This window comes from Schistocerca americana, chromosome 11 (assembly GCF_021461395.2).
Source record: "Schistocerca americana isolate TAMUIC-IGC-003095 chromosome 11, iqSchAmer2.1, whole genome shotgun sequence".
NCBI lineage: Eukaryota > Metazoa > Arthropoda > Insecta > Orthoptera > Acrididae > Schistocerca > Schistocerca americana.
The window spans coordinates 201,902,904-201,922,323 of NC_060129.1; the positions used below are offsets into that span (position 1 = coordinate 201,902,904).

At 40.1% G+C, this 19,420-nt stretch overlaps 1 protein-coding gene across 1 annotated transcript in view; it reads left to right on the forward strand.

Annotated features, from left to right (window-relative positions):
* Positions 1-19,420, forward strand: part of LOC124554141 (5'-AMP-activated protein kinase subunit gamma-1) — a 619,663-nt gene that overhangs the window by 576,812 nt on the left and 23,431 nt on the right. The window contains exons 10-12 of the mRNA XM_047128206.1: positions 3,757-3,960; positions 11,697-11,843; positions 15,889-15,982. Of these exons, the coding sequence (XP_046984162.1) occupies positions 3,757-3,960; positions 11,697-11,843; positions 15,889-15,982 (445 nt within the window). The remainder of the gene's footprint in view (positions 1-3,756; positions 3,961-11,696; positions 11,844-15,888; positions 15,983-19,420) is intronic.

The window sequence follows — 19,420 nt, forward strand, 5'->3', positions numbered from 1 at the left end:
ATCGATACATTACCCATTATAATCTACTCCTAAAGTCATTGGTGTGAATCATTCATACCACTGCTGTTGCCTGATCGCAATAACTCGTAAAGCGGTACACGTTTCGCAGTAAACCCCTGTGCCCACGTGGTTTGTGGAGACGCACTTCATAGGTATCGTGTCCAAGTTGCAACAATATCACATCACACAATCATGAGCTGTCAAACATGAAACCGGACAGTTAGTGATGACGGTAGCCCAACAAAACTTTAATGTTCAACCACGTGGTCGGCTGCCCACGGACGAAAGGTACATTAAGCAAGGAAAATTTACGAGAAGGCAAAGCTATTAATATTTAGAAAAATGAAAGCTTATGCAGGCACAGCTGAAGGCAAACAGACATTCATACAGAAGCGGGTGCTCACTTCTTATCGACACTTTTGTGTGGCGCTCTTCTGGTGGATGCAAGTCTGCTATAGAAATTTACTGAGTGAAACATCTGCCAATGTTTTGCATTCCTTGCTGCGACAAGGCAAAGCAATCTTTCAGAGTTGAAAAGCGAGACCAAAAGCTAACAGCTCTCCCCTCGCCAAGTAACAACACGCCACACGGTCAGTCTTTAACTGGAGCACAGCTTTTTATGCTTCCCCTACCGGCGGCAGAGTGCCTCCCTTTTTCTTCTCCAGCCTCTTCCACGCTCCGCGTGGCCCGGAAAACCCAAAGATGCCATTTCCGCCACCAACCTAACGCAGGTGGATTTCTCACAAGTAGCGAAAACCTCTCATCCTACTTGACCACTACGAGAGTTAGCTATTCTGTACAACTGCTCCTGAATCTGTACGACTATCACAGAGTTTCTGCAGCAGACTACGCCACTGTCTAGTAGCGTGAAACACAACCACATTCATTCAATCACGCCACTATGAGAGATACGAGAAAAGAGAAACAAGGGAAAGAAAGATTAATGCTAGTGAAAATGGGCTACCGGACTAATGAAAGGTGGCTACAGGACCCTTTCATCTGGCTTTGTCATACGTGATACAAGGAGGACACGACATATCCGATTGTGCACGTCGAGAGGCACTACATCGGTGATAAGTGTAAGACGGGAGGAAATAATAATTGGGTGGTGAGGTGTTGTTCTTGTTGGTTTTGGGTTTTATGTAGCTGCTGGCTCACTCCTTGTAGTTGAACCTGAGTCAGAACACTTTATGAGAGCTGGCATAACATCTGATGTATTTACCTCTGTCTTTTAATCTGGTTGCCAGAGTTTATTGTCTTGTCAGTGCCTCTGAAATCCTGTGTGTTGCCTAGGAAAGTTTAACTACTTCGCGTTCTGCAGCTGTTATTGGAACACCTTCTACTCGTATCGCAATAAAGCACGTCCACTACTTTCCTTTTACAAACACACTTTTCCTTGCACGGGTGAACAGATCATTAAAGTGACTCGTGAATGAAAGTAGAACACAACTTTACATACCAGATCCGCCTCAAATGCTAGACATGTCAATCGAGATTGAAATATATTTCATTTGTCACAAAACCGTCGTGTCCTTTGTTTTCATTCTTGAAGAGTATGGTTACCCTTTGACAGTCGAGCCATTGACAAGCCACGACGCCAGAATGTAAAAGGCTCATTTCACAACAGATGAAGCCATTTATTTGTTGCCACCTCTTGCCATTTTCTTGTATTCCTCACCTTCCGTTTAACGTCCGCTCATACTAAAACAAACACCAGTGTACGGTATATGTTCCATGACCTACTCCCTACTTAACATTATTCTGTCACTACACAAGGAGTGTGTAATCTCATTTTCCTAAACAGCATGTAACACTTTGGTGGGAAACTTCAAAATTTTTCGATCACCATATTCACTAGAATTTAAACTGGGAAAACCACATTTTCAAAATCACAAAAAAATTTAGTTCATTCACATTTGCACTTTGAGTACTATCAGGCAGAGGTAAATCAGGAAGTTACTGTAATTTGCTTATTTTCTTTGAATGATATCATATGGAATAACTTTCTGGGGCAGTTCATCTTTATGAAAGAAAATATTCATGAATCCTCAGAAACCTGTAATAATGCTGTAAGGATGAAATGTGGTCCTCACGCACAATCAGTTTGTAGACATGTATATAAGGAGCTGGACATTTTGATTGCTGATTCACAATATGTTTATTCCCTCACGAAGTTTGTTGTTAAGTAAAGCATTACAGTTCTAAAGGAATAATGATGTTCATTATTCCATAGTAAGAGACGAATAGTGCTGCCACCAAAACTATTTGGTCACATTTCCAGTGGTAAATATCAGACAGACAACAAAGTTAAATGTGAAAACAAACTGAAAAATGCTTCTCTTTGTATGTAGGAATGACTAATTCACATCTGTGGAGGGGTAGGGGAGCAGGACTTGGAGACTGGAAATGGAACACATTCTAAGTGCCAAACCTAACATTTGTCAGAAGATTGAAAACAGATGTATCTTTGTATGTATGTAATTGATTTGTATCGAAAAAGTTGAGAATGCATTCAGATACCACACAATTATACAGCTCACCACATCACCACAAAAAATAACGAGACAAATTAGAAAATAAATACTGTATTAATCATGTTCTATGTGCTGTACCAGGAAACTGACTAGTTGTAAGTACCAATAAGAAAGTTTTTACAAGTTCATTTGTGCAAAGAAGAAAACAGCAACCAGCCACTTTTAATAATGCTATTGATTTACAAAAGTAGTGCAGTTAAAGGTTCAGAACCAACAGGTTGATCTTCAGATGACTGTTCGCATTTATATTACATTTGTTGTTGATTACATCAGTTCTTGGGTTCCTGTAACACACCCATGAACAGCAGCCTGTTGTTGCTTATGTTAGTTGGTGGGTTCCACCAACTAATGTAAGTAACAAATGCAATATAAACATAAACAGCCCACTGGAGATGAACCTGTTAACATTAAACTGGTAATGGCACTATTTGTGTAAATAAATAGTATTATTAACAGTGGCTGGTTCCAGTTTTCTACTGTGCATGAATCAACTTGTATTTTGTACACAGCAACATTCTCAAAAGTGTCACTTTCCAAAAAACTAACAGGAACAAAATATTTTTTCCAAGTGCTATCAGCACTGAGACGCTATGTCTTATTTGTATTATCACAAGATTAGAAATACAGCATTACAATTTTAACTAGTAGAACTGTAGTCAACGAAAATCACTTCACATATCTCTTATAAATTTTGGACTTCCAGAGGGAACTAAGCTTGGCACATAGTCCACATGTCATCTTCTAACACGTGTGGGAAGACTTTCTCTCCACGTCTTTGCACCTGGATCAAGTCTAGGGATATTCAACAGAGTACTGAGAATTCACTGGCACTGAAAATGTGTTTTGCCAAAAAAATTTCCACTCTTCATTTGTAAATGATTAGTGTATACACATCAAATTGAAATTTATGATTAGTTGTACAAATGATCTAAGGAACATAAAACTAATTGGCTAACTAGCAATCACAAGTTGTCAAATTAGTGTAAATTGCAGTCATGAAAATAGTGAGCATGTTGCCATGTTTTTCTTCATAAGCTGTTATGTTTCACACCAGAGCAAGATATTGCAAATATAATACATGGAGTAAGGAAACAGTTAATTAAATGATGTTGTTCTCGGAACCCGGAAGGTGATACCTAACTCTGTTCGTACAGTGTCTTCTGTTGCCTTTCTCTACTAGTCTGTGCATTTCAGTGTCTGTGACACGTACGTCGTGTTGCAGATCAACGACCTGCCGAAGCCGAGCTACATGAACAAGACGCTGCGCGAACTGCAGATCGGCACCTACGCGGACATCGAAATGGCGCGCGAGGATACGTCCATCATTGAAGCACTTCACAAGTTCGTGGGGCGGCGCGTCTCCGCCCTGCCCATTGTTGACGAGCAGGGCCGACTCACCGACATCTACGCCAAGTTTGACGTCATCGTGAGTGTCCCGCCGCCCGGAATGCTCGTATTCCCTTCCGTTCTGCAAGTTTTACTCGCCTGACGATTTGTGACCACCTACGTTTCGTACAAATAAAACAGTTTTTTTCTGTCAGTCAGATATCTATTTCGACACTACTCACTTCACTGTTTTACACCACCATTGTCATTATGTACAAATATCATTCAGTAATAAGCTATGGAAAACCCAGTATGGAATGTAGCAATATTACGAAAAGAAAAGTTGCCACTCACCATATAGTGGAGACGCTGAGTCGCAGATAGGCACAACAAAAAGACTGCCTACCTGTGACTCAGTAATAATTAAATAGACAAATAGCTGTACAGAGAAAGTGATTTATGAAATCAATTCAGTTTCAATTCTTCATCTATTTTTCCAATAATCCGCATTATCTTCTTAAGAATCTTCATATCCCCTCTGTGAAGAACGACACAAACTCATATCGAAGCCGATTTTGTACTTTTCTTTACCTCTTCATTCTTGTTTTAACCTGATCGCAAGAGCTTCTTTTGCTGGCCCAAATACGAGGGGGGGGGGGGGGCAGAGAGCTGGAAAGTAACAGACCATTTTGAAATAAAAAAAAAATTAACAGTGAGGGAAAATGAAATTTTATTATACCGGGTGATCAAAAAGTCAGTATAAATTTGAAAACTGAATAAATCACGGAGTAATGTAGATAGAGAGGTACAAATTGACACAAATGCTTGGAATGAAATGGGGTTTTATTAGAAGCAAAAAAATACAAAAGTTCAAAAAATGTCCGGCAGATGGCGCTTCATCTGATCAGAATAGCAATAATTAGCATAACAAAGTAAGACAAAGTAAAGATGATGTTCTTTACAGGAAATGCTCAATATGTCCACCATCATTCCTCAACAATAGCTGTAGTCGAGGAATAATGTTGTGAACAGCACTGTAAAGCACGTCCGGAGTTATGGTGAGGCATTGGCGTCGGATGTCGTCTTTCAGCATCCCTAGAGATGTCGGTCGATCACGATACACTTGCGACTTCAGGTAACCCCAAAGCCAATAATCGCACGGACTGAGGTCTGGGGACCTGGGAGGCTGAGCGTGACGAAAGTGGCGGCTGAGCACACGATCATCACCAAACGACGCGCGCAAGAGATCTTTCACGCGTGTAGCAATATGGGGTGGAGCGCCATCCTGCATAAACGTCGTACGTTCCAGCAGGTGTTTATCAGCGAGGCTGGGGATGCTGCGATTCTGTAACATATTGGTGTACCTCTCACCCGTCACGGTAGCAGTTGCTGACGTTTTGCTGTCCAGCGCCATCTGTCTGACATTTTGTGGACCCTTTTTTTTTCTTTTTCATTATTATTTTTTTTTTCTTCCTAAATAAACCCCATGTCATTCCAACCGTCTGTGTCAATTTTTACCTCTCTATCTACATTATTCCGTGGTTTATTAAGTTTTGATCACCCGGTATATCTTTTAAAGGTACACTCTGAAGCAAATTTCCTACCTGATCACTGTTCAAAATGAACCGCTTATACTGTGGCAAAAGTTTTTCAATTCCATCTCTCTAGAAATCTGCCACCTGCAATTGCAACCACCGGCTTATACCAGCACGCAGTTCGGCAACAGTATCGTAGCGTCGTGTGGCGAGCGTTGTCTACATTGCCAGGAAGAGGTGTTAGTTGTACGGTGTCAAATCTGGACTGTACAGTGGGTGGTCAAACAGATGCCATCCGAAACTCTGTGGGAACTCTCGGGTACAACTGACTGTGGGTGCATGTGCGTTGTTGTCAAATTGTTGTAGGAGGGGCACAAACCACATTCTACCACCACCGAATGTGTTCTGCACGTGGGAACGATACGGCACCGAGACGGCAGCTGTAGCCCCGTCCACCCCCCGCGATAGACTAAAACGTGTTACCTTCTGAATATCTCTAGTAGATAAAAATCCAAAGACCCAGGGTTAAAGAAGTAAGTGGGTGAAGTAGGAACTTACAATACATTCTGCCATTATTTCTCAGTGTCACAAGTGTCGTATGGGATCGAGCGACCGTGTCAAAGAATCGGCGAGCTATCCCACACTTGCTCTCTTAAGCACAGGCTCAACTTCGTTCTCAGTTGTGGCTGAGTAGTATGGGCTGTTGATAGCGTGTTGCTCCTCCAGTACTCGCAGGAAATCTGACCACGGGCTTTGTGGAAGGTGGTTAGCGTGACATTGCTGGCCAATGCCTGCATTTTGAATTTCTTATGAATCGGTTATAAAATGACTTTTTAAAAAAATAATAATATGAATACTTATATATGTGTTTGGAGAGAGAGAGAGAGAGAGAGAGAGAGAGAGAGAGAGAGAGAGAGAGAGAGAGAGATTTTTGATTGAGATTTTTGCTTTAAGTCGTAACTGGTACCTGAATTTTGGTTGCTGCCTCCTTGAATGATCAGCTTCTGCACCAGTTGGTGACGTATTACAATTTGGAGGGAGTTATTCTTCTTTAAGGGAGCTAGGACATCAGACGGGCCGACTTGGAGCAGGAGAGGCACCACATGACATTTTAATTTCCACTGTCTATACTTTTACAAGTAAATTCATAAAACTTTGTCAACACGACCAGGAAGGATTCAGGATTCAAACTCATAGCAATGTAAGTTCAAAAGTATGACAAAATAATTATTTTTTTTACGTGTGAAATTTCATCATTTTTTCACTTACTATTGGCTGCATTTGTTGCTATAGGTACACTTTTCTTCACAAGTAAGAGAGATTATTTGATGAATTTTGCACAGCATACAAACCATACTTACAGGTGTAAGAAACTCTAGAATTTATTTAATTAATGAAAAAATGAATGAGCTGTTACATTTTAAACTCCATGTTTAGAAAAAACTCAAATTTTGTGGTTAATTATCTTAATTTTTAGCTCATTTTTTAATAGATCTGGAAAATTCTGGAGTTTCATACACCTATAAGTATAGTTTGTATGTTGTGCAAATTTCATCAAATAATATTTCGTTATGTTTTTGAACTTCCAGTGCTATGAGCGTGAATCCTGAACCCTTCCTGGTCATGCTGACAAAGTTTTAGGAATCTATTTGTTAAAGTATGGAAATTAAAATGTCCTGTGTTACCTCTCCTGCTCCAAGTCGGCCAGTTTGACGTCCTACCCCCCCCCCCCCCCCCCCCCTTAAGGTTTAAAATACGACTCTGTTTGTTACTTGGCTGTATTGCGGTTAGCTTTGAGCCCAAGTTTTCGTAGCTTTTCATACCTAAGGGACCATTGTTGTTGTTAAATGAGATCAAACAGCAATCTGATTTTCGTGAGAAAAGGAGATTGCTTGGCACACAAACTTCCTTCAAACTACACGTCCTGCTACATCAAAATTGGCCAATGGAGTTCAGCACCATACTATTGTACAAGAACATAATCCAATTACTGTAATTAAGAAATTATGAGAGGTTGTTATTTATTGAATGAAAACTATAGATATTGCGTTTCTTTTTCTGTATTTTAGTGAATTTTGTACAGTAACAATTCTGTCGTTTGATAGATGGTGTCGACAGTGAAGTTCACCTCCTTTTCCAAAAACGAGATATTTCTGTTCTTCATTTCCAGAAAATTTGTATACATAAATGTTTGGCAACTCTTACACATACTTTACTCTGTTTTATCACTAAAATATCAATTTTCATTAAATGTAACAATACGTTCTGAGCGACGGCCTCTTCTGCAAGATACAGATTAACAGTTCTCTCTCTCTCTCTCTCTCTCTCTCTCTCTCTCTCTCTCTCTCTCTCTCTGTTTTTTTTAGTAATCAATTGTCTTTTTTTAGAGTCCATACTCAAAGATTCACAACTACTATCACTGTGGGGGTTGCGCGCTAAAAAGTCTGTTGCTGTCCAGCTGCGCTTCACTTCACTTAAGTACTTTTTGAATCAAATTTACATTTACGGTATTTACACACACTACTGAGCTTCTCAGAATAAAATCAGACACAAATTAGTTACAAAAAAAAGGGGGGGGGCAGTGAGACTCACATAACATTACTCAGTGAGCCAAGGTGTTTCCACTGCCCGTTGTGTGACTTGGATCTGGTGTAAAATGATGTACGCAAGTTTCATCACAGGATAAAATCTGTAAATGTATCGTCACCTTCGCCGATTCTCTAGTTCAGAATTCCTAACGGACAGGTGATTCGGGGTGTTTCCACTGCATGTGTGACACTCAGACTCTGGCATAAAATGATGTCTGCAAGTTGTACTATAGGATAAAATCAATAAATGCATCACCTTTACCTTTGTGACTGAAATGAGTTCCGAGGTTGGTGCAGAGTCTTTGTTCTGTGGTAAGCTGTCTGGGAATACACCTCGCGCAAGTCTTTCAGTATTCCAGTTCGTTTTGAATGTCGGAATAAGTTGTGTCGACACGAAGTGAATATTCATCAGCAGTTCGTTCGGTTGTTAAGGTGTCTGTCTTACTGGATAAATGAAGTGATACCAGTTCACCGTGTGAGCTCGTTACTGCTACTGAACGTTTTTGTGTCTGTTTTAAACTTCTAATATCCACACGTGAAATCTCACGCAATTTGTGAGACTGCTACTATATTGTTTGTTCATCTCGGAGAGTGTTTCTGACAGCTGTAAGGTTTGGGAGGGGGGCGGGGGGGGGGGGGGGGGGGAGGGGAGGGAAAGTCTGGATAAGTGTGAGTAAGACTTGGACACAAAGGGTTGTGGGAACTGGAAATTTTTGGCAGTTTTTTTGCTCGTTATCGGTATCTGTACTGGTAAGATGTCAAATACGTGACATAAATGTCTGCCGTCTCTTGTTTCCATTGATGTAGAGGCTTCAAGTTTCTTCACCACCAACAGCCCACAGACATTATATTGACAAAAATTTCAACTGGATGTGTCTACCCATTCCTGAGAAAAAGGGTGTTTGGCAGTCGGACAGACAGAAACACAGAGACCGACAGAAACAGTGATCCTACAAAAGTTCCGCATCTGCCATTTAAGCTATGGAACCCTAAAAACCAGTTCAGCGAATGCTGTTCTTCACAAGTACTTCCTTCAAGGGGAAACACCATTGTAACTAAGACCTTAAGACGCTACATTTACGTAGATATTAATCGGGCAAATGACTAACATTCTTTGGAAGGTTGCTGACTGAGACTTAACAAATGCTTCAGTTCCCTGCGTTAGGTGTTACATTCTGTGTATGTTTGTCTGTCTAGTTACTGAGTGACCCTTGTACATAATGAAGCTGATGGTGTGAACCACCAAAATGTGTGGTGACATAATAAATAACTGACACGCAAGACTCTTTCATATGTATCTACTAGTTGCAGAACTTGTGATGCATTCCTTTATGAACAAAATAATTATTTGTCTTTCATTCACTTGTTTATTAGCGTATGTGTTTTTCAAAGCATAAACTCCATCTTCTGCATTCACAAATTTCATTCAGAGGTTTTCATTGCGGACTGGTGCAATCGTCACACCTGAGTGATGTAACAATGCACCTGATTGTTAGTCGCTGGTGAAATTTCTATAATATGTTGCAGCAACCGTGCATGTATTACCAAGTTCAAACAACACGGAGGAATTTCACCATTTACAAACAGTGTTTGCCGAATATTGCGACATTCTCGTGTGTCCTGTTCTCCAGACTGCAGGAAACTTGTAAATGCTGGATATGTAACTTTCTCTTAAACTACATTCAAGCAAATAAAAACACAAAATGCAGGAAGTTAACATACTTCTTAGCCATAAACTAGGTGTATTTCACAACCTGTAGTTATCATGTGAAAAGTGCTTCACTTCCACTGTCGGTGCATTCTGACTGTTGCCTGCAGTCTGAAGGCTGGTTTCACGTGTCTCTCCACACTAGTGTAGCCTCTGCAGTTCTCTTTTTTTCTCTGTGTAGCTAGTGGAATCAACATCCATTTCAATCTGCAATCTCCTTACTTTATTTGCCCCCCCCCCCCCTCCCCCCCCCTCCCCCCCCCCACCACACACACACACACACACACACACACACACACACACACACACACACACACAAAACTTTTCTCCCCAATTCAGTTGAGTACCTCCTCATCAATTACTCATCCACCCATTTATCCCTACTCTTTTCTTCTCTGAACTGTTTATGGCTACCAGGTTTTCTAGTATGAAATGAGAATTTTTTCATGAAAATGAAACACTTATTTTTAATTGAAAAGTAAAAACATTCTATTCAAAGTACTGACCATTGCTTTCTATACATTTTGACCACCTTTCTGGCAATTTGTGGACACCACGCCAATAGAAATGTTTGTCTTTTGAAGCAAACCAATCGGACACCCAATTTTCGACTTCTTCGTAGACATCGAAGTGTTCCTCAGCAAATGTGTGTCACATTGATGAAAACAAATGGTAGTTGGACGGGGCCAAGTCTGGTGAATACGGCGGGTGGGATAGCAGCTCCCAGCCGAGTGTTTTGATTGTATCCTGAACCAGTTTTGCTTTGTGTGCAGGTGCACTGTCGTGTAAAAAAATTACTTTTCCATGTCTTCTGGCCCACTCTGGTCTTTTTTTTCGATCAATGCATAGTTCAAATTGATCATCTGTTGTCTGTAGCAATTAGTATTCACAGTTTCACCGGGTTTTAGAAACTCGTGATACACTACACCTTTCTGATCCCACCAAACACAGCATTGTCTTCTTGCCAAATTGATCTGGTTTTGCAGTCGATGTTGATGGTTGTCCTGTTCAGGATTCTTAAAATAAATCCATTTTTCATCACCAGTAACAATTCGATGCAAAATTGATTTTCTTTCATGTCTCTGAAGCAAAATTTGACAAACGGTTTTTCGGTTTTCCATCTGTCTTTCTTGCAATTCATGTGGCACCCATTTTCCACACTTTTGGATCTTTCCCATAGCTTTCAAATGGCCAGAAATTGTTTGTTGTGCAACATTTAGCATTGCTGCCATTTGCTTCTGACTCAATGTATCATCTTCATCCAATATTGCTTGCAATTCGACGTCTTCAAACTTTTTTTGGTGGTCTTCCACGTTCTTCATTTCTTACATCAAAATCATTATTTCTGAACCGTTGAAACCATCCTTTGCACGTTGCTTCTGATAGAGCACGAGCCCCACATGTCTCGACAAGCATTCGATGCGACTCTGCAAATGAAAACAAAAAATTAATGCTTTCTGCAAATCATCACTTTCTGGTACAAAATTCGACATCGTTAACACAGTGAAAACATATGATAATGATTGTTCCATGACTTGATGTATACTAAGTATCTTTGACAGATGTCATACCAACCAAAAAAAAAAAAAAAAATTAAGGCTCATTCACAACAAATGGTCCCTATTGACACATTTGTACCTTAATGCTCATTTCATACCGGTACTCCTGGTATACTGAATACATCAACACACGTACCTTAAATTTATGTTAGACATTAACTAATTCTTCTTAGAATAACTTTTCTTGCAGTAGCTAGCCTGCATTGTACAGCCTCTTTACTTCAGTTGCCACCAGTCATTTTACTTTGCAAATAACAAACAAGATCTGCTATTTTTGGAGCCTCATTTTCTAATCTACTTCCCTCGGCATTGTCCGATTTATTTGAATAGACAGTGGATTGGCCCATGATTTGTTCAAAACTATTATGATGTATTGCACGAGTCACTCGTGAAATGTGCAAGTGCGAGTAACTAACTAACTGACAAATGTATTTCTGTCCACCCAGAACCTGGCAGCAGAAAAGACGTACAACAACCTGGACGTGTCACTGCGCGAGGCAAACGAGCACCGCAACGAGTGGTTCGAGGGCGTCCACAAGTGTCGACTGGACGAGACGTTGGCCACCGTCATGGAAAGGATAGTGCGTGCCGAGGTGAGTCGGTGAGGGAGGGGAGGAGACGATCGAGTTGTGGCAATCGAGTAACGTTTTACGGCCCGTTCGGATGTTGTCGTTCGTCCGCGTGGCATGTATTACACATGCTAAACGTCAAGTGGTTTATCTGAGAAAAATTAAAAGATGGCTTTTTCGACTGTCTCAGTTGCACTTTTATTTTTACGACTATTAGTTTCAGCCGGTAGTATGATTCTGGTTATGATGGTTATGTTATTTTATGTGGAACATTGTAATGTCTAGCAGTGTATAGATACAACTGGTTGTGTAAATGACTATGTTTAACTGAAGGTTATCAAATATCAATTTAAATTAGACATCGTAAAAATAAGTGTGGAACTAGGATGGTGAATTATAGGAAAGATGAAAACATAATTCATGTTTAGGATTATGTGCACACTTTTGAGCAGCACTAGAAATAATTAATAATTGACACAATAGACTACTGCTACCTTGTATTGGCATATTGAAGAGTGAAGTCATTGTAATTATTCTTTGTTGAACCACATGTTACATGTTGCAAGTTGGCATTACAGCTCCATTTACATATTCTGTTCCAGTTTAATCTGCGGTCCTCTCGCGACACAATGCTCTTGACAGATACTGTTTGGTTTACATTGTTAACAAAACTAGGAATTGTAGGCATTACATGCAGGGGCACAGTAACTGTTAACAATAAATGTACAGATGTTGTTTGCTTTATTAATAGTTTCTCATCAGGCGGAGAACATTCGTGGCCCTAATACCGACATATATGGTATAAAAATTTAAAGCATCTTGCCTTTACGATGGTGCCGAATGTAGCACCTTGGGGTTACCGTCAGGACAATGATCATCTGATGGTGCTTGCATCTGATGAAAGGGAAACAACTAATAAATCAAGTAGTATGGGATTTGCATTGGTTTATCTGCATGTTGTCCATTAACAAAGCTCCCCTGTAAATCATTTGTTTGTCTACCTTGACATGAAACTGCATAGGCTCCTAAGCAAAACACTAAGTCAGAATTTGTTTGAATAGAGGTTAGTTAAAACCTGAATTACTTAGCACTGTTTATGAAACACTGTTTCACATTCATTTAACTGATTTTTAAGTTTAGCCATTGTTTCTCTATAGAAGATTTGTGCTTTAATCTTTTAAACATTCAGATATTCTGGTGTGCTCATTCTCTTCCACCAAGTGTCCCACTGTTAGATTTCCATCTTCGACCGTTGTAGTGTTCCCTTATCATTGGGGCTCTGCCGTGAAAAATATAAAATGGAAAATCTGATTGATGTCTTGAATTTTGATGGAATAAGTTACGGATAAGGCGGACTTCGTATTACTGATTGAAATAGTGCTGTAATTTGACCGTATATGGCAGACTGGGTTGGCAACACTACAAAAAGCGACTGTACGGAAATAGCATCAGAAACTAATTGAAATTTACCTTATAATCTTATTAGAAACGCAGTACTAATTACAATATAGTCTTCATGGTTGTCCTCCTAATTTCTCTTGTAGGACGACCCGTCTTTCACTTTTCTCCGTCTGTTGAAAACTTCTTCAAGTTGTCACTGTCATGATCAATTTACAAATTTGGCGATAACCACCTTGAATCACTATTGAAACAACCTCGCTTTGTAATGTAATTTTAATTTCCACCCAAAAGCACATTCAACACATCGCCGAAAAATACACGTCTTTCGTATGAAGACAAGAGAGAGAGTGTCTAATCAATTAGTTGTAAAAAAAACCTACGCAAGAGTAAAAAGACGAACAAAATTATTTATAAAAATAGGTCGCTGGCGCAGCGCTCTTCTGCGTGCGCGATTGTAAATTATATCTTTGTATTGGCGGAGGCGCGGAAGTCAAAGTACCATTACACCGTGAAGCAGATTTTAAATGGTAAAAAACGAACTTTCTAAAGCCGAGTTCATCCGTATCCTTTTCTATCTCCTCGGTTATTGTTTTCACGAGTTACTCTGTTATTTGATGTATCACTCTCCCATGGTCCTTATTAAGGATGTTTCCAAAGAACATGTCCCTTCTTTTCCTGATTCTGTCATTCTGTCTATCTACAATCCATTCATCATAAGAATAAACCTGATGTAAACATTGCACTATGTATTCTTCCGTGGTTGCAGGAACCTCATTGGATTTGTGTTTCACGTGGGACTGCAGTCGAGCTGTCTCGAGCACTGTCAAGTACAATAATAAGGGTCTGTTTTGCGCTGTGCATTATGCGCACGTCGATTTAGCCATAATACGGGACAACAGCTTTACCGGTGGATTTAACTCGGACAGCACTGGCCGGTCAGCTGGTACAGTTAGCATGCAGTGACATGACCAGCTGCAGTTCACGCATAAAAAGAGACAAGCAGAGAAGGAATATAGCTTCGAATGTCATTTAATTTTTAATCAGAATCAAATAATACACTGCAAATCTTCCACAGTATGCTCCTTAGACAGCTAGACGAAAACTGCAACGTGTTATCAATTTTATATAGTGTACTATTGTAATTAAAAACAAGAATGATGAAAATTCCTAATTTAACCACAGGATAATTTTTCTGCATAAGCTGTGTGTAACGTGAGAGAGTATTGAAGGATTTCAATGTATAGTTAAATATTGAAGCCACTGAAGGTATTGCTTCCAGTCAGTCGTCTGATAATCGCTTAGCTCCCTCCTTATCTAAATCCGATAAATACATTTCAATTCTGAAAGTGTCACCTGCTACATTGATAATGAGCGTATCGACAACAGAATCCACAAAGCCAACCAGACACAGCATTTTCTCTTCTTCTTTTATGACAAACCGTTCTATATTCTACCAGCGTTCGGCAGAGACGTGTGAAAAAGCTGCATACCTTTAGTTCCAGTATGTCTGGCAGCTTAACAGTCTTGTTACTTCTCAGCCCAAATCTTGCAGCTTGGCTCCACATCAGTTCTGTTGGGTTCAGATTGTCACGGTACAGTAGCAAATGTAAAAATGCGGCATTTGTTTGATGTGCTCGGTGTGGTATAAAACGATGGACGTAGTCCAAAAAGAGACTTAGCCATTTTTAGAAGTAAAAAAGTGTTCTGTTTCTTTACCTTCAACATTAAATCATTCCTTAAAGCTAGAAAACCTTACAGATACATTATCTAAACAGGAAATCATTCATACAGTATTAAAAGAGCTGAGATGCGCAAACCAAGCAGGTATTTAAATTTGTATTTTTTATGAAATTGAAATACTAACCGTCATGTATTAAGTTCGCCAAACACAAATAACGTTGACTTGTACCATTCTATACACGATTACCTTGGTAACATAAGAACAGCTATTCTTTACATGTGTACAAGGTGTGCTGCACACCATAAAAAATGCCATTCCTGCTCGGGACTTAATTCTCAAATACTGGCATCATTTTTTTTTTTTTTTTTTTTTTTTTTGCAGATGTAAATAACATTTTTTATTTAAAAATACCCTTCCAGTCTGACTTAGCAGCTACTATTTTGACTGTATGTTAGATTAGGTATATTCTGCCAATGTAAAAAAAAGAAAAAAAAAGAAAAATTAATGGCAGGTTCGCTACGTTGAATTAGTCCACTCCCTTGTTAGTGCTGCCATGTAGCACACTGTCCAAGATCTGAAATTTCTTCCTCTCTCCCTCCCCCGCCCCCTTCCCTTTCACAGGCCCTCCTGAGCCCCTCCTTATTTTTTAATATGCATCTTATCTCATTCTGTTTCTTCTCTTTATTATACTAAGTAATTGTATCTACTCTCACACTATTCTCAGTATCTCCTCATTTCTTAGTCTCTGCATCCGTGAGCCACATCTCAAAAGCCTCCATCCTTGCTCTGCCTTTCTCCCTCACTGTCGATGTTTCAGCCCTGTACTTGAATTATTGGACTTGGCATTGATGACCTGGAAAGTAGCACCTGTTCCAGAGACAGATCTTGTACGTCTCACTGTACGGCCACATAGCACTGTTTTTTATGTAGCTGCTCGTGTGAGTCTGCGAGCTGCAGCAGAGTGACGTGTTTTGCGTGTTGCGGCAGGTGCACAGGCTGGTGGTGGTGGACGAGGAGGACAAGGTCATCGGCATCATCTCGCTGTCCGACCTGCTGCTCTTCCTGGTGCTGCGGCCCTGTGGTGAGTGCTGCGAGCTCACAGCAGGCAGTAATAGTACAGTCACAACTGTACACTCAATTGCTCACATTGGCCAATAATTAGGGACAGGAAAAAATCGACTCATTTTGTGGCCATAATGGTTTTTTTGCCAGATTTGTTATTATTTATTTGCCAAATTCGATTTATTTTTTGCCACGTTTGGTATCATTTTCTGCCAAATACAGTGTAATTTTTTGGCAAATTCAGTGTTTATTTGGCTACATTTAGTGTAACTTTTTGTGAACTTTGTGCTACTCTTTTGCCAAATTTGAGTGTTTATTTTCTCAAACTTGCTGCTCTCTCTCTCTCTCTCTCTCTCTCTCTCTCTCTCTCTCTCTCTCTCTCACCCTCTCTCTCCTTTTTTTTCCTTTCTTTTTTTTTTTCCAGATTTGATGTTGTTTGCCAAGTTTAGTGTTTTTGTCTAATTATCTTTTATTCCAAATTCATTTTTTTGTCAAATTAGATAATAGTTTTCCCAAATTCGTTTATTTCTCAAATGGGATAATTTTTTTCCAAATTTGATGTTTTTTTTTTTTTTTTTTTTTGAACACATTCCTCCTTGTTTTGGTCGATTTTGGGGCGATTTTTGTCATCACATCGAAGTTTATAATGTAGGAAATGAAGTGTCAGTTTAAGATTATACACAAACCTAAATCTTGACGGGATTAGATATTAAAATAAAGTTTTAACATTTAACAACTATCAGTTATGAATATTAGTGAACTGCCATCCTCAAATTTATAATTACAAAATTTTGTTGTATCTCATAAAAACTGCCAATTTTGCATTATTTTGCTAAAAAGCATTAATTTTGCATTATTTTTCATGTAATCATTTTTGGGAAATTTTCTGGTCCCTACCAATAATCCTCCTCCTCCTGTTGAAATCTGAGAAGTGCATTTTTATCTGTGCCATTCCACTAGAAACTAGTTCCTGCTCTCCCACTTCCAAACTGGCACCAGCTTGATCCAGAGTAGTGTGTCAGTCAGTACATGTGGGTCTGACGTCAGTCACTCGGACAATTACGGTCAGTGTACGGTTGTTTACACGTGTGGAGTCATTCTCTTTGCCGTACCTGTCATCCATCGTATACAGTGTTGGCCTGGGAAACCCAAATTCTTGTGTGGTCTCTGATATACTGTCACCTATGCTGTGGCCACCTCCAGTAGCTGAGTGCTCAGCATGACAGAATGTCAATCCTAAGGGCCCAGGTTCGATTCCCGGCTGGGTGAGAGATCTTCTCCGCTAAGGGACTGGGTGACGCGTTGTCCTAATCGTCATTATTTCATCCCCACCGGCGAACAGTCTACCAGATGGGAGGCCCTGGTCACACGACATTTTATTTTTACTTGTGCTGTGGCGATGCCCCTCTGTCAGCCAGATTAACTAATTGCCTACAGTTCACCGATTACTTTGATTGAAAGCAGCAACTGCTACAGGGGTAAGAACAGTGCACCTGTCAAAGGGATGAAGGTGGGGCTGGAGAAGAGCATAGCCTGTGATGCAGGAATTCACAGACTTCACTGATCTATTATTTGAAAATGAGAGCACTTAGTGACTTGCAACAAACTTTACACATAATTTCAAATCCTTATGAAAATTTTTTTCTCACTGAGAAGCCCAACAAAATGATGAAAAATATTTATCAAACACTACTTCCTGCTATTTATGCAGTAAAAGTACCGTGTGAGATACGCGATTGTAAGTTATTAATACTTCACTACCAACTGTGTTTGCAACAAATTTTAGTCAGCTTGTATATATACCACTGACTGTAAGTGCAAAATTAAATCATTCTAGGAGATAAGATGTCATGAACACTATCCACATAGGCCACTGAATGTACTTGCAGAATTATATATTGTACAGTACACAGTTCAGAGTAATCACTGAATGAAAATGGTTATCTTCGGCGACTTGAGGACCATTTGTAGCTGTTCGTGCACTTCATTTTCCCAAACGACAGTGGAACCTTTATGGATGACAATGCACAAGGCCACAGTTGTTCACGATTGGTTTGAAGAATGTTCTGGACAATTTGACGGAACTATTTGACCGTCCGGAACACTCGACCTGAATACTGTCGCACATTTGTGAGGTATAATCGAGAAGTTAGTGTGTGCACAACATTCTGCACGGACAACACTTTCCGGAATAATGGATGGCTAGAGAGGCAGCAGGGCACAGTATTTCTGCAGGAGACTTAAGACGGCTTGCCAAGTATGTTTCGTGTTCAGTTGATGCACTATGTCGGTGGAAAGGAGGTCTGACGTATTAGGCAGTATCCCGTGACGTCTGTGACCCCATTATATTATGATCTATAGGTGGCACATAGCAAAAGAAATAACGATAAAAAAGTGCAAATGGATTCAGTAGTAATGCCAATTACATACTATTAACCATTACCAGTGATTCTCAATTCGTTAGTTTGTTATTTGCGCTTTGAGTTTCTAGATTAAATTCTGGATTAGATTATACCACAGTGGCACAATACTTGTACGAGGGTCACTCCAAAAGAAATGAACACTATTTTTGTAAAAATACATTTTCATTCTGCATGTGTGAAAGTTTTACGGTGTGTAGATACATCCTTCCCGCTTGTTTTCAAACCTGTTCCCGTGAGTGGCGCCGTCACAGCATGTCTTCGAGATGGCTGCTACACTTGACGTTCGTCAGAAGCAACGTGCTGTCATAAAATTCCTGTGCTGTGAAAACGAGACAGTGGGAAACATCCACAAGAGGTCGAAAAACGTGTACGGAGATGCTGCTGTCGATCGCAGTACAGTTAGTCAGTGGGCAAGCAGGTTACGTGATGAAAGCGGGCACAGCAATATTGAGAATTTTCCTCACAGCGGCAGAGAGTTAACGAATTGGTGACTGCTGGCAGATGCATCACAGTACACAAACTGTCACGCTACGTTGGGACAGGGGAAGGAAGTGTTTGCAGAATAATGATAATGTTGGCATTAAAAAAAGATTTGTGCCAGGTGGGTTCCCAGGACGTTTACAGTAGCTCACAGAGAAACAAGAAAAACGGTATGCAGTGAGCTTTTGGAACAGTACGAGAATGGTGGAGATGAATTCCTTGGAAGAACTGTGACAGGTGATGAAACATGGCTCCATCATTTTTCACCAGAGACGAAGAGGCAACCGATGGAGTGGCACCGTGCAAATTCACCCAAGAAAGAAAAATTCAGAACCACACCTTCTGCTGGAAACGTTACGGTTACGGTGTTTTTCCATTCCGAAGAACTCTTGCTTCTGGACATCGTGCCAAGTGGAACCACCATAAAATCTGATGCATATCTGACAATGCTGAAGAAACTTCGAGCTTGACTGAGTCGTGTTCGACCACATCGGCAAAAGCAGGATGTTTTGCTGTTGCACGACAATGCACGGCCACATGTCAGTCAAAAAACC